The 15,725-nt window shown below is 49.7% G+C and overlaps 1 protein-coding gene across 3 annotated transcripts in view; it reads left to right on the top strand.

The window, feature by feature from the left end:
• SYNE2 (spectrin repeat containing nuclear envelope protein 2) overlaps window positions 1-15,725 on the top strand; it is a 553,640-nt gene that overhangs the window by 116,645 nt on the left and 421,270 nt on the right. For all 3 annotated transcript variants that reach the window (XM_073570820.1, XM_073570828.1, XM_073570812.1), the window contains exons 9-13: window positions 137-237; window positions 5,842-5,943; window positions 6,024-6,152; window positions 7,081-7,245; window positions 7,478-7,590. In XM_073570820.1, coding sequence (XP_073426921.1) covers window positions 137-237; window positions 5,842-5,943; window positions 6,024-6,152; window positions 7,081-7,245; window positions 7,478-7,590 — 610 coding nt within the window. The remainder of the gene's footprint in view (window positions 1-136; window positions 238-5,841; window positions 5,944-6,023; window positions 6,153-7,080; window positions 7,246-7,477; window positions 7,591-15,725) is intronic.

Raw genomic sequence — 15,725 nt, 5'->3', positions numbered from 1 at the left:
TACAGATATCTATTTTATGTAACAATGTATCATACAGTACGTTTTCCAATGAATCCTTGAAACCCGCCAAAAAATCAGAAATATTTATTATATCCTAAAGGCGATTCTCCTCCATCTTTTTCTTTTTGTTCATTAGATCTTATTGCTTCAAACCCTGATGAAAAGTCAATTATGACTTACGTGGCGCAATTTTTACAGTATTCCAAAAACATAGAGGAGCCTGCAAAAGATTTATCGGTATGAGATTTTATTCAAAGAAAATGTTTCCTTTTTTTCTTTTTTTTCCAGAGATGTAAGGGCTCACTTCAATATTTAATAGATAGGCACAGTATGATGCCCCCAAATACAGTATGATTCCCCACAGCCCCTGACACACAGTATGATATTTCGATAGTCCCCCACAAAGTATGATGCCGCCATGGTACATTGCACCACACACAGTCTGAAGCCTCCCCATCCCTCAACACACAGTATGATGCCCCCACTCAGTATTATGCCCTCACAGCTTACCCGCTCACAGTATGACAGTCCCAACATACAGTACATTATGATTTCCCTTTAGTTCCTGCACGCACAGTATGATGCCCCCCATTAGGTAAAATGCTGCCCTAGCACATTCTCCGCAAATAGTATGATGCCCCTAAACGTATCAACACACAGCGTAACCGAAAAACATACATTTGGTGCATTTTAGGACTGTCTGGACCTCAGAAAGCTAATTTCTGATTTCTAAAATCGATCGAAAACTTGAAGACTGTTCCCACTCATCGAAGATCGTACTTCATTTAAAGCTGGTGTATTGCGATAAATGTTGTAAATTTTTTGTCCAAATTTGGCATGTTCCCTGATTTGTGACTTCTTAAAGCATACTTTATGCAACAACCGGGTTATTTATTTATTTTATTTTCTCATTTATTTAGCGTCATTAATTCCACAGCGCTTTTACAGGCATTATTGGCACTGTCCCCGATGGGGCTCAGAATCTAAATTTCCTATCAGTATGTCCAGACTAGTGTGGGAGGAAACCGGTGTACACAGAGGAAACCCACGCAAACACGGGGAGAACATACAAACTCCTTAGTTGATTAATAAATGTAGGCCTATGACCTTGATGTTACAAATTTCAATTAGTTGGAGCCTTTCTGATAGGGCCTAAGAGGTCAAGTCATACACGTGTCTCTCAGTGGAGATTTGCTTTTATATATTTATTGTATTCTTCACTTCTTCATGTAGTTAGTTTCTGCCAGGATTGAAACTTAAGACCTGTGGTATGGCAGACAGAAACATTAACAGTGAGCCACAGACATCTGTTATTTTACTCTGTCGCCTTATTGGGGGACACAGAACCGTGGGTGTTATGCTGCTGTCCACTAGGAGGCGACACTATGCATAATCTGAAAAAGATTAACTTTGTCTCCTCCTCTGCAGTATACACTCCTGGACGGCGTCAGCCTTCTCCAGTTTTGCTTAGTGTCGCACAGCAGACAGACAGGCTGAACGCATGGCTCGTTCAATCTTTGAAGCGGCAGGTGCCTCTCTGGCTCCCGCATTTGCTTCAGTTTGGGCAGCCAAGGCCATCATGGCCTGGGCTGATCTCTTGCAAAAGGGTTTACAAGCCTCAAATCCTCAGCTGGCGGACCTGGCGGTGCAAATTGCAGTGGTGGCAGATTACATGGTCCATGCAGCGTTGGACTCTGCAAGAGGGGTAGCGGCAATAGCATCAAACGCCATCACAATCCGGCGTATTCTCTGGCTAAGAGAATGGAAAGCGGATGCGGCCTCAAAAAAGTCCCTAACAAATCTCCCGTACTTCAGTGGCCGTCTTTTCGGTGAAAAGCTGGATACAATGATATCCAATGCTACCGGGGGCAAAAGTACTTCCCTCCCTCAACTAAGACCAAAACGCACGTTTAAAAGACGTAATCAATCTCGTTTCCAATCCTTTCGGAATTCTTCAGGCTGGTCCGTCTCACGCCCAGCACAAAACCATAGTCGTACAACACACGTGCGGCACAGAGGCCGGACAGGAACTGGCAGTCAAAGGCAAGCCAAGCGAAATCTAAAGGAGGAAAACCTCAGACTTTTCCCTCATCTTGACTCATGCCCTCCGGAAGACACCCCACTTGTAGGTGGACGACTGCTACTCTTTCAGCAGGTCTGGCTGCCTATTACAGACGACAAGTGGGTCAAGGAAATAGTGTCTTCAGGATACAAAATCGAGTTTACTACCAGCCCACCGCACAGGTTTTTTCCCTCTGTCCCTCCAAAATCCCCGCTCAAAGCTCAGGCCTTCCGTCAAGCGGTTTCTTCCCTCCTGCAAGCAGGAGTCATAGTGCCGGTCCCAGCAGAAGAGCGCTTCCGAGGGTTCTACTCCAACCTGTTCGTGGTGCCCAAGAAAGGAGGCAGCGTCCGACCCATACTAGACCTCAAGCAACTCAACAAGTATGTTCGAGTTCGTCACTTTCGCATGGAATCCCTCCGGTCAATCGTTGCGTCCATGGAAAAAGGAGAATATCTCGCCTCCATAGACATACAGGACGCATACCTGCATATACCGATTGCTCCCGCCCATCAGAGGTTCCTCAGATTCGCAATCGACCAAGACCATAACCAGTTTGTGGCCCTCCCGTTCGGTCTCGCCACGGCTCCCAGAACATTTACAAAGGTCATGGCAGCTACCATGAACGTTCTGCACTCCAGAGGCATAGTAGTCGTTCCATACCTGGACGACCTTCTCATCAAGGCCCCCACCCTCAAGGACTGCGAGGTCAACGTCTCGATCACGATCGACACTCTGAGGCGCCTGGGATGGTTAGTCAATTTACAGAAGTCCTCGACTACCTCGAGTCAGTCTCTGACCTTCCTGGGGATGTTATTCGACACCTCCAAGGGTCTGGTGATTCTCCCCAGAGACAAGGCACTGGCTCTCCGTCTGTGAGTTCACACACTCCTCCGCAAGTCCCCCAGATCTCTCCGGTATGCCATGAGAGTACTTGGCAGGTTGGCAGCAGCAATGGAGGCGGTACCGTTTGCCCAGTTTCACCTCAGACCCCTTCAACTGGCCATCCTCAAGTCCTGGGACAGGAATCCGTTCTCCCTCGACAGGGAGTTCCGGTTATCAGCAAAAACCAGGAGGTCCCTGCACTGGTGGCTCGAGCCAACCTCGCTTGCAAGGGGAAAATCCTTTCTCTCCGGTCAATGGAAGGTTTTGACCATCGACGCAAGCCTTATAGGTTGGGGCGCGGTGCACCTGCATCACAGAGCGCAAGGCAGGTGGTCACCAATGGAAGCGACCATGCCCATTAACATCCTGGAAATTCGGGCCATCTTCCTGGCGTTGAAAGCCTTCCATCACTTGCTAGCAGACTCTCATATCAGAGTACAGTCGGACAATGCCACGGCAGTGGCATACGTGAACCATCAAGGCGGTACCCGCAGCATCCAGGTGATGACCGAAGTAACACGTATCCTACAATGGGCGGAGAATGCGAGGTCGGTACTCTCTGCGGTCCACATTTCGGGTGTGGACAACTGGGAAGCCGACTATCTCAGCCGACAAGGAATGGACTCAGGGGAGTGGTCTCTCCATCCCGAAGTTTTCTCTCACATCTGTCATCGTTGGGGCCCCCCGGACGTGGATCTAATGGCATCCCATCTCAATGCCAAGGTTCCCAATTTCATGGCCAGCACGCGCGATCCGCGGTCGCTCGGAGCAGATGCCCTGATTCAGGACTGGACCCAGTTCCAGCTTCTGTACATTTTTCCACCTCTTCCCCTGATCTCCAGAGTCCTGAGGAAGATCAAGCAAGAGGGAGTTCCCACCATCCTGATCGCTCCAGACTGGCCCAGGCGTACATGGTACGCCGACGTCGTGCAACTCACAGCAGACGCTCCCTGGCGTCTCCCCACACGTCCCGACCTTCTGTCACAAGGCCCGTTCTTCCACCAGAACTCAGGAGCTCTCAATTTGACGGCGTGGCCATTGAGACCTGGGTTTTGACCCAAGCAGGTTTTACACCGGAAGTCGTTAAAACCATGATCAGGGCTTGAAAGCCAACTTCAGCCAGGATTTACTATCGTACCTGGAAGGTTTTCTTCACATGGTGCGAATCTCGTGGGCAGATCCCACTCCCCTATTCTCTTCCAAGGGTCCTCGGTTTCCTTCAGTCAGGCCTGGACGCCGGGCTATCCCTGGGCTCGCTGAAGAGCCAGGTGTCAGCGCTTTCAGTGCTCTTTCAGAGGCGTATTGCTAACAAGCCGCAAGTGAAGACTTTTCTCCAAGGGGTTTCCCGATTGGTTCCCCCCTACAAACGTCCGTTGGAGACGTGGGACCTCAACCTGGTCTTGACAGCACTACAGTCACCTCCTTTTGAACCCCTTAAGGAGGTCTCACTCCGCTTTCTATCACAGAAAGTGGTTTTCCTGGTGGCGATCACCTCGCAACCCAGGGTGTCTGAACTTTCAGCTCTTTCCTGCAGACAACCCTTCCTGGTTTTTCATCAGGACAAGGTGGTTCTACGTACAGTCCCATCCTTCCTTCCGAAGGTTGTGTCCAGCTTCCACCTCAAGGAGGAAATCTCACTACCATCCCTTTGCCCGGCTCCCGTTCATAGGGTGGAGAAGGCTCTGCATACGCTTGACCTTGTCAGGGCATTGCGTGTTTACGGGTCTAGGACTGCTCCTTTCCGGAAGTCTGATTCACTTTTCCTTCTTCCAGAAGGCGTTCGCAAGGGCCTACCAGCTTCCAAAGCCACCCTTGCTAGGTGGATCAAGTCCACCATTCAAGAGGCTTACTGCCTCAACAATTCTCCTCTTCAGGCCGGTATCACGGCACACTCTACGCGGGCGGTAGGGGCCTCTTGGGCCATTCGGCATCAAGCCTCGGCACATCAAGTGTGTAAGGCAGCCACTTGGACTAGCCTGCACACATTTACAAAACACTACCGAGTGCATACCCAGTCCTCAGCGGATGCGAGCCTGGGTAGACGGGTCCTGCAGGCGGCAGTACCCCAAGTCTAGGGGACTGTCAGCACAATATTCGTCCACTGCTTCCCGCCCATGGACTGCTTTGGGACGTCTCACGGTTCTGTTTCCCCCAATAAGGCGATAGAGTAAAGGAGATTTTTGTGTACTCACCGTAAAATCTCTTTCTCTTAGCCTTTAGTTCGGGGACACAGCTCCCACCCTGTTGCCCTTGCGGGCCGTTGTTATGGTTGGGTTCTCATATTGTTGTTTGAGCTCGTTTATAGTAGCCTTCTTACAGGCATGGTTATGTTTCTGGTATTTTCCTCCTAATGCTTTTGCACAAAACTGGAGAAGGCTGACGCCGTCCAGGGATGTATACTGCAGAGGAGGAGACAAAGTTAATCTTTTTCAGATTATGCATAGTGTCGCCTCCTAGTGGACAGCAGCATAACACCCACGGTTCTGTGTCCCCCAATTAAAGGCTAAGAGAAAGAGATTTTACGGCGAGTACACAAAAATCTCCTTATTTCTTATACCAAAAGACATCTATAAGATTCTTCTTTACAGGCATAATGTGCTGGTACATATACAGATATAGGTCTATACACTGGAGATTTTTATTTCCAAAAAGTTACAAACAATAATGGTGCAGAAATGGCATTTTTGGACGTGTGTGTGTGTGTGTGTGTGTGTGTGTATTATCAGTGCCCAAGGAGTTTGGCCATTTTTAAAACCGACGCCATTGTGTCTCCCTTCTTCTCCCTCTTACCATGTATTTTAGGGAAATCTTCTCATATTTTCTTTTCTGATTTTGCTGCTTATCTTCCCTTATTGTAGAAATTAAATTGATTATTTATTTTTTTTTTTACTGTGTAGGCTCGAGTGAATAAAACAATGGAGTGGTTGAATGAGCAGGAGCAGACGCTAAAAAAGTTATTTTCTGAAATGAAAGATGAGACCTATACGAAAAAATATCAGGTAAAATCTCTTACGTTTCAGACTGATGAATTCTCGATTACGGGAAAATATCTAATCCATCATTGCTATTTTTTTCTTAGGGAATTCTGTTATTTATGAGAAAATTTAACGAACAGAAAAGAATCTTCATATCTGGATTAGCGGTAGAGACTCTTCAGGCTGAGGAGCAACTTCTTATTAAGCAATCGCTTGAAAATATCACGACACAGGTGAGAAAAATTGTACATAGCAAAGATGACCACAGATTAAAAGAATTACCCTGGTAAATCCCACTTTTTTTATATATTTTTCCCAGAGTTTCTTCCTCTAATATTTTCCTTGGGGATGTGTGTGACCATCACAAGAAAAAAGACCTGCTCATGAATTTTTTCAATAGTTATAAACAATGAGGATATGTGCAAGTTTTGAAAGTTGTGCACTCCTTTTTTCTTTTTTTATACCTTGCCTAAATGTGGTTGTCCCCTTTTAGAAAATCCTAGTCCCTAAGTGCAGTTTGTTATTAAAAAAAAAAAAACAGCAACAAAAATATATTTGACTGACTTACTAGAGATGCAGTTTGTGCTTCAGAGCTGTTATTCCTTCTGGAAGTGGGGACACAAATTTTTAGCCAGCTGTAATCATTCCTTCTGTAGGCTTGGGGCAGATTTGTCGCTCCTACGGTGTCATAGTAGTAGCCAAGGTGAAGGCAATCCTTTATCAAGAAATTTGCAGAAATGCAAACTATTTCAGGGTTTCCAGTTATTTCAATGGAGCAAACACTGGGACCCCCAGCTACGCCCATCAGAATTGAGTGGTGGCTGCATGTGAATGCCGTAATAGCCAAAAGCTGTATTTGGCCATCTCCGATAGTCCTATAGACGGCCAAGTACATATGTGTGGTTTGGACCACCAATGACCCTCACCAATCTGCAAGTTCCCCTGGAGGGAATACCTCAATTGTGATCTTTGAGAGCTAATTATTGAGGTCACAAAATGGAAAGCAGGGATGCTATATATGGCAGCCTTGTCCAATTCTGGATAGGCCAATGAATTAAGACCAGACATTGATGAGGAAGGGGGAGACCTCTATGGGAATATGGAATTTAATAAGGCGCTCGTTACTTTTCTCTGTATTCTCTGTCGGCTCTTCTTATACAGATTGCAGCATGGAAGATGCAGCTGGATCGGAGTTTACCTCCACCTCTGGGTAGTATTGAGACATGGCTGACGGAAGTTGAAACTTTGATGTCCCAGGCTTTACCTGAATCCGGCTCTCATTACAATACAATGTCTCTACTCCGGGCTTTGTCAGAAGCCTTCAAGGTGCGAAATTGTTTGTGGTAGCATTGTTATTATCAAATCATGGCAGTTATGAAGGTTAGAGCGAGAAAGGGTACGAGGAACCAAAAACATCTATTGTATTCAACCATCTTGGAGAACACTACTTCACTGATTTCAGCAGAAATAGACCACCATCTGCTATGTATGGGGGCCTCCTGATACATATGTTTGGCTTAAAAATTAATCTCTAACTTCGTTCTCATTATCTCTCCAGGCTTTAATAGTTGATGCCAGAAACCACATGGAGAGGCTTGGATCCTTTAAGAATGTAGACGATAAAGGCGTCATAATTGTGCCCACTGATAAGACAGAAGAGATGAAAACTAGGTACAAGCTCTGCTTTATGTCTGTGATTACCCTTGTTTGACCTGACATGCTTTACAGAGGGCGTCTTTTATGATTATTGTCACATAGGGCATAGTTTAAAGTAGTCATAAAAGAACTTGTAACGTGACCATCAAAGATTTTGCCAGATAAATTGCTCCTTAGGCCTCATTCACACATCCGTAATTCCAGTACATGTTGTATCCATTTTTTTTTTACAGATATCGCACATTCCATTTATAGTCTATGGTGGTATTCACATCCTTTGTTTTCAGCAGCACAGATGACAAGGGCCAATACAAGTCTATGGGTCCGTGAAAAACACGTACAGCACACTGATGACATCCCCATGAACAATCTGTATTTAACATTGCAAAGTATAGGAGAATACTTGTCATTTCTTTCTTTCTCCTTCCATGAAAAACACTGATGATAAAAACGGACATATGGATCTGTGGACACACTGATGATACTGTCACCATTTTTTCACGTACAAGTTTAAACACGGATGTGTAAATGAGGTCTTAGGCCGGTGTCAAGCTGACATGACTCTCACAGAGTTTGATCTGAGCGTCATGTCAGTGTGATCCGATTCTCTCACATGAGAGAATAGCTGCACAGGTGTGAAAACTTAAGTTCTTCTTTATCTCTGTGTCCGCGGCAATCGGACTGAACTCTGATGACATCCGAGTGCAGTCCAATGCTTCATTCGCACCCATAGAGTTATATTGGATCTCCATAAATGAAAGATTCAAGATGATACTCTTTACTGAGAAATTGTCCTTACTCTGTCGCCTCATTGGGGGACACAGAACCATGGGTGTTATGCTGTTGTCCACTAGGAGGCGACACTATGCGTAATCTGAAAAAGATTAACTATGGCTCCTCCTCTGCAGTATACACCCCTGGACGGCGTCAGCCTTCTCCAGTTTTTGCTTTTCCAAAGGCGTATTGCTAAAAAGCCGCAAGTAAGGACTTTTCTCCAGGGAGTTTCACGATTAGTTCCCCCCTACAGACGTCCACTGGAAACGTGGGACCTCCACCTGGTCCTGACAGCATTGCAGGCACCACCTTTCGAACCCCTTAAGGAAGACCCACTCCGCATTCTGTCACAGAAGGTGGTTTTTCTAGTGGCAATCACCTCGCTACGCAGGATGTCTGAATTGTCAGCACTCTTCTGCAGATGGCCCTTCCTAGCCTTTCACCAGGACAAGGTGGTTCTCTGTACAGTACCATCCTTCCTTCCGAAGGTTGTGTCCAACTTCCACCTGAATGAGGAAATTTCACTGCCGTCCCTTTGCCCTGTTCTGGTTCATAGAGTGGAGAAGGCTCTGCATACGCTTGACCTCGTCAGGGCATTGCGTATATACGTGTCTAGGACTTCACCCTTCCGGAAGTCTGATTCCCTTTTCCTTCTTCCGGAGGGCGTTCGCAAGGGTCTGCCGGCTTCCAAAGCTACCCTTGCCAGGTGGATCAAGTCCACCATACAAGAGGCTTACCGCCTTAACAATTCTCCTCTTTCGGCCGGTATCACACCGTCCAGGGGTGTATACTGCAGAGGAGGAGCCATAGTTAATCTTTTTCTGATTATGCATAGTGTCGCCTACTAGTGGACAGCAGCATAACACCCATGGTTCTGTGTCCCCCAATTAGAGGCTAAGAGAAAGAGATTTTACGGTGAGTACACAAAAATCTCCTTATTTGTTGAGAACAAAATCATTGATCAATAAAATGAAATTGTCAAAGAACTGCGGGTTGGATCCAAATCACCCCGACAATCAAAGCTATACATTGACACCACAAATTTGTGTGAATTTCATCATGGCAACTATGTGAATAGTTACTGTGTATGGCCCCACAAGCCTTTCTGTGATTGCAATGTCTGACAGGATTGCAGATGGTGTATTGGGGTCCCCTCCAAGACCCAGGTCTGGGCACCAGTGGCTCCTGGTCTGTCTGTGGTGTGATTTGGAGCCTTCTAATCCACTGAAATATAATGTCCCAGTGGTTCTCAGTTCTGGGGAATGTGAGGTCAAGTCCATGGTATCAATGTGTTCATCATCCAGGAACTGTCAAAATACTCTGGCCTTATGAGGCCGGCATTGTCCTGCTCCAAGAAGAACCCAACGCCCACCGCACCTTGTAAGATCTGACAATGACTGAAGGTTTCATCCTAATAGCATGAGGTTGCCTTGGGCTATGGGTACCTTGGGCTATCATGTGGAGGTTTTTGCGACCCTCTGAGTATTTGTGTCCCCAGACCACCACCAACCCGCCACCAAACTGGTCATACTGGATGATGTTGCAAGAAGCATAACGTTCACCACAACGTCTCCAGACTCTTGTTAGTTACATGCTAGTTTTGAGCTTGTTCTTATCTGTCTCATCTGTGAAAAGAATGGGACACCAATGGTGTACCTGCCAATTTTGATGTTCTCTGGCGAATGACAATCAAGCTGTAAGGTGGTGTCTGTGAACACAGGTCTCACTAAGGATGTAAGGCTCTTGTGCCACTGTAAGGAGGTGAAGCGAACCCTCACGTGCCTCCTCTCCCTTAGTGGCTGCTCTCAGGATTGCATGCGGCACCTCATTGCTTATTCATGTAATGTGCGGTTTCATAATGTTGTTGTCATGTACTGTAATGTGGTGTATTTGTTATGTATTGTGCTTAAGCTTAGGGATAGTATAGGACCATAGGGGATTAGAATAGAGGGGGGCAACATAGAGATAGAATAGTATAGAATAGATGGAAATGTTAGTAAGGTACAGGCAACATAAGTGTTAAGCAGCTGGGAGGAGCCAGGGGGCAGGGCAGAGCCACAGGTTTATAGGAGAAGTGTTATGGTCGGCGGAACGCACCAGATATAAAATAATAAGAGGTGCATTCGCCGCCCGGGGTCCACCGTGCGGTAGTTGGTAAGACCGCTGCTGGGCAATGGCAGATGCACCAGAAGGTGAAGTAGTGCGCACGGGTTAACGTCACCCGAACGCTAGGAGCGGCTCTGTTCAGACACAGAGTCGCTTGCCAGAAATATATACAAAGGTGCTGGCCCTGTTATCGTCACAGGAGTCAGCGTGTGGCGTCGCAGCCGCGAACACCAATAGCTGCTGTTAATGCAGCGCAGCGGCAACTATAGCCGCAAGCGTCGGCGCCGAGGACCGGGCACCGACGGACGCTAGTGTAGGCGAAGGAGCACTGTGGCGTAGCTTGCCTCTACCTGGTGCTGACCTAAGAACACACTCTGTCACCAATCGTATTATCTGAGGGAAGGGGATTCAAAATGAGTCAGCCACCAGTCCATGCATCCGTCACCATTCACACACATAGCAAGATAAGTCTACACTAGCGCATCGGCGAGCCGCCCTGCGGGCTTTTTATAGCGATGCGCTTCCGGAACCTTCCATTAGCTTGGGAAGGACCAATCAGATCCGACGCAGGACCTAAGCATGTGACCCCTGCTCTCCAGTGAGAGGTCAAGTTGCGGGCATGCCCAGTAGCACGGCATGAGGACTTAGCCTCAGGAGCGGATCCCTTCAAAGCAGGTTGCGCTGCCATTGCTGCACCAGAGGTGGCAGCAACATCCAGGCTGCCAGAGCGAGTCTGAGCAGCAAGCCTGGCTCGCCTTGTTTGCTGAGCAACACCCGGAGCGGTTGAGGAAGAATGGGAGACCGCAGGATGTCTGTTTCTGGATTCCCGCTGTGCAGTGCCAGGAATCCGACGCCTAACATTACCCCGCCCCCTCCCCTCTGAGCCTCACTGCGCTCAAAAGCCGCGATCAGGAGCGGTGCATGAATGTTCTCCACCGGCTCCCAGGTCCGAGCCTCGGGACCATGACCCTTCCAGTCCACCAAATAAAACTTTTTGCCACGGACAAACCTGCGCCGCACGATGGCGTTAACCTCAAACTCGTCAGACGATAAGTCTGATGACCCGGTGGATGGTTCAGAAAACCGGACCATGTGAACTGGTTTGAGGAGGGACACATGAAACACGTCCGATATGGCCAAATGTGGAGGAAGAGCCAGGTAGACCACTGAGCTAAGTCGCTCGAGGACCTTGAACGGTCCAATGTAACGTGGTGCGAATTTGGGAGACTCGACCCGCAGTTTGATATTCCGGGTGGAGAGCCACACCATGTCGCCAGGGGAGAAGCTTGGTGCGGGTCGCCGATGCGTGTCGGCGGACGCCCTCATCCTTTCTTTAGATGCCCGGATAGCATCCTGCGTGCGATCCCAAATGTCCCGGGCCTCCACTGCCCAGTCTGCCACCCTGGAGTCAGCGGAGGACACCGGCATTGGGACAGGGACGCGAGGGTGTTGACCATAATTTAGGAGAAAGGGCGTCTGACCAGTGGAATCGGCCACCGCATTGTTTAGGGCAAACTCAGCCCAAGGCAGCAAGGATGCCCAGTCATCCTGCCTGGCAGAGACAAAATGTCGTAGATAGGTGACCAAGGTCTGATTGGCCCTTTCGACCAAGCCATTCGACTCGGGATGGTAGGCGGAAGACAGATTTAGCTCGATGCTGAGTAAGCTGCAGAGCTCCCTCCAAAAACGAGACGCAAACTGGGGACCTCGGTCACTTACGATTTTGTCCGGCATACCATGTAAACGGAATACATGCTTAATGAACAGGACGGCCAAACCTCGGGTGGAGGGTAGGCGTGCGAGTGGCACCAGATGTACCATTTTGGAAAAATGGTCGGTAACCACCCAGATGACCGTACTGCCACTGGACTTGGGCAGGCCAACTATAAAGTCCATGCCCACCATTTCCCATGGTCTATCCGCTACTGGCAGGGGAAACAAGAGCCCCGCCGGCCTCTGTCTAGAGGGCCTGTTCCGGGCACACGAGACGCATGCTTTCACGTATGCCTTGACGTCTCGAGCCATATGCGGCCACCAATATGACCTTGCCAGGAGTTTGGTGGTCCGTTTATTACCAAAATGGCCACCTAGCCTGGAGGCATGTGCCCAGGCAAGAACCTCTGGCCGTAGCCGAGGGGGCACTAAGGTCTTGCCTGGCGGTACCGACTCGAGAGCGATAGGAGCCACGGTCGTAAAACTCTCCGGAGGGAGAATTAACCGAGGCTCCGCTTCTCCCTCCTCCGCTGAGACCACCGAGCATGAGAGGGCATCTGCTCGGACGTTCTTCTCCCCGGAGAGGTAGTGTAGGGTGAAGCGGAAGCGAGAAAGGAAGAGCGACCACCTGGCCTGACGGGAATTCAGGCGTTGGGCCGTCTGAAGATAGACCAGGTTTTTATGGTCCGTGAAGACCTGAAAGGGGAACCGGGCTCCCTCCAGGAGATGTCTCCACTCGGAAAAAGCCAATTTCATGGCCAGCAGCTCCCTGTCGCCGATGGAGTAATTTTTCTCCACCGGTGAGAAGGTCTTAGAATAGAAGACGCAGGGATGCTTCCGACCTTGAGCATCCTTTTGGTAAAGGACTGCTCCTGCACCGACGGAAGAAGGGTCTACCTCAAGGATAAACGGCTTATCCACATCGGGACGGTGTAAAATGGGAGCGCCTGCAAAGTGGGCCTTTACGGAGGAAAAGGCCTTAGAAACCTGTTCGGTCCACGCCTTAGGATTAGCTCCTTTTTTCGTGAGAGCAACCAAAGGAGCTACCAGGGTGGAAAAGTAGGGTATAAACTGGCGATAATAGTTAACGAACCCTAAAAAGCGCTGCACCGCTTTAAGAGAATGGGGTTCCTGCCAGTCCATAACTGCTTGCAGCTTGGCCGGATCCATAGCCAACCCCTGGGCCGAGATGACGTAGCCCAGAAATGGCAAGGACTCCTGCTCGAACTGACACTTCTCGAGCTTGGCGAACAGGGAATTCGCCTGTAGGCGGTCAAATACCCTGCAGACATCTTTCCGGTGGGTGGGCAAATCTGGCGAAAAGATGAGGATGTCATCCAGATAGACCACCACCGAGGTAGAAAGCATGTCACGGAAGACGTCGTTGACGAAGTCCTGGAAGACAGCGGGCGCATTACAAAGGCCGAAGGGCATGACCAGATATTCATAATGGCCATTCCGAGTATTAAAAGCTGTCTTCCACTCGTCTCCCTCGCGAATACGAATCAGGTTGTATGCCCCTCGTAGATCTAGCTTAGTAAAGAGTCGCGCCCCACGCAACCTGTCGAACAACTCGGAGATCAACGGGAGAGGGTACTTATTCTTTACCGTGATGGCATTGAGACCCCGGTAGTCGATGCAAGGGCGTAACTCTCCGCTCTTCTTCTGAACGAAGAAGAAGCCTGCCCCGGCCGGTGACACCGACTTCCTGATAAAGCCCCGTGCCAGGTTCTCCCGGATGTATTGGGACATTGCCTCCGTCTCCGGGAGAGATAATGGGTAAACACAACCTCGAGGAGGTTCTGTGCCTGGCAGGAGGTCAATCGGGCAGTCATAGGGACGGTGCGGCGGGAGTGTCTCCGCGGACTTCTTAGAGAAGACGTCCGCATATTGATGGTAAGGTTCAGGGAGCGTGGAGAGGTCTGTAGGCAGCTCCGTAGACGCTACCTGAAGACTGTCCCTGAGACACCTACCCTCGCAGTCCTTGCTCCAGCCCAATATTCTCCCCGAAGCCCAATCAATGTGAGGGGAGTGACAACGAAGCCAGGGAACCCCAAGGAGTACCTGATCGATGCCATGAGGCATAATAAGCATGGACAGGGTCTCCCGATGTGAGGGGGACATGGCGAGACCGAGTGGGACCGTCTGATGGGTCACTCGAGACAGCAATGGTGCCCCATCCACCACCCTGATGGTCAGAGGTTGTGGGAGTAATACCAGAGGGATAGTGTGACTCTGGGCAAAACTCGAGGACATAAAGTTCCCCTCGGCCCCGGAATCCAGAGTGACCTCTGCCTCCCAGGTGGAGGAACCGTTATCTAGGGTACCCCGGAATACCGGCTTAGGTGAAAAGGACTCCATCTGGGACTGGCCACCACCTACAACCATGGAACGGGGTCGTCCCTTCGGCCGCTGAGGACATGTGCCAGCCGTGTGGCCAAAGTGTTGGCAGTGATAACAGCGCACGGAGCCCCGCACCTGACGTGGCTTAGTGCCGGTGCGAGATACCTCCATGGGCTCGGTGGAGGGAGACTCCTGTGCGGAATGGCTCAGCGGTTCGGTAAAGGTGGGAGCCAGGTTAATTTTACGTCTGGATAAAGTCCTCTCCAACCCGCGCTCCGTGAACCGGAGATCAATACGGGTGGAGACGGCGATCAATTCCTCCAGAGTTGTGGGAATATCTCGGGTAGCTAGAGCATCCTTGACGTGCTCAACTAGGCTTCTCCAGAACACTGGGACTAATACTTTGTCCGGCCACTCCAATTCGGAAGCCAATGTCCGAAACCGGACAGCATAATGGCTAACCGAGAGTGACCCTTGTGTTAACGACAACAGTTGGAGAGCCGTATCGTGCGTGACCCGTGGTCCTAAGAAGACCTGCTTCAGAGCCGCGAGGAACTGAGCAGGCCCCTGAACCACAGGATCATCACGTTCCCACAATGGCGTGGCCCACTGCAATGCCCGGCCAGACAATAAGGAGACAATGAAGCCCACCTTAGCCCGCTCTGTAGGAAACCGTGCAGCCAGCAACTCCAGGTGAATGGAGCACTGACTGACGAATCCCCTATAGGTGGCGCTTTCACCCGAAAACTTATCGGGGAGCGGGAGGGAAGAGATTGTCGGCGAGGGCAAGAGTGTGGGTACACGTAAGACGGCCTCAGCGACCGTCTGGGCGGCAGCTAGCGCAGCATTCGCAGCTGAGTTGGTGCTCTCGATAGCCGCCAACCTGCTCTCCAGCTGCCGAATGTAGCGCTGCAGCTGCTGCACGTCTGCCATTGCCAGCCAGACCCTGGCGGTAGTGTAATGTTATGGTCGGCGGAACGCACCAGATATAAAATAATAATAGGTGCGTTCGCCGCCCGGGGTCCACCGTGCGGTAGTTGGTAAGACCGCTGCTGGGCAATGGCAGATGCACCAGAAGGTGAAGTAGTGCGCACGGGTTAACGTCACCCGAACGCTAGGAGCGGCTCTGTTCAGACACAGAGTCGCTTGCCAGAAATATATACAAAGGTGCTGGCCCTTTTACTGTCACAGGAGTCAGCGTGTGGCGTCGCAGC

The sequence above is a fragment of the Dendrobates tinctorius genome, unplaced genomic scaffold, assembly GCF_039654945.1.
Source record: "Dendrobates tinctorius isolate UK_male_01 unplaced genomic scaffold, ASM3965494v1 ptg000006l, whole genome shotgun sequence".
In the NCBI taxonomy this organism is placed as follows: domain Eukaryota; kingdom Metazoa; phylum Chordata; class Amphibia; order Anura; family Dendrobatidae; genus Dendrobates; species Dendrobates tinctorius.
The sequence above is the reverse complement of the archived record's forward strand: the minus strand, read 5'-3'. Positions and strand labels throughout refer to the sequence as shown.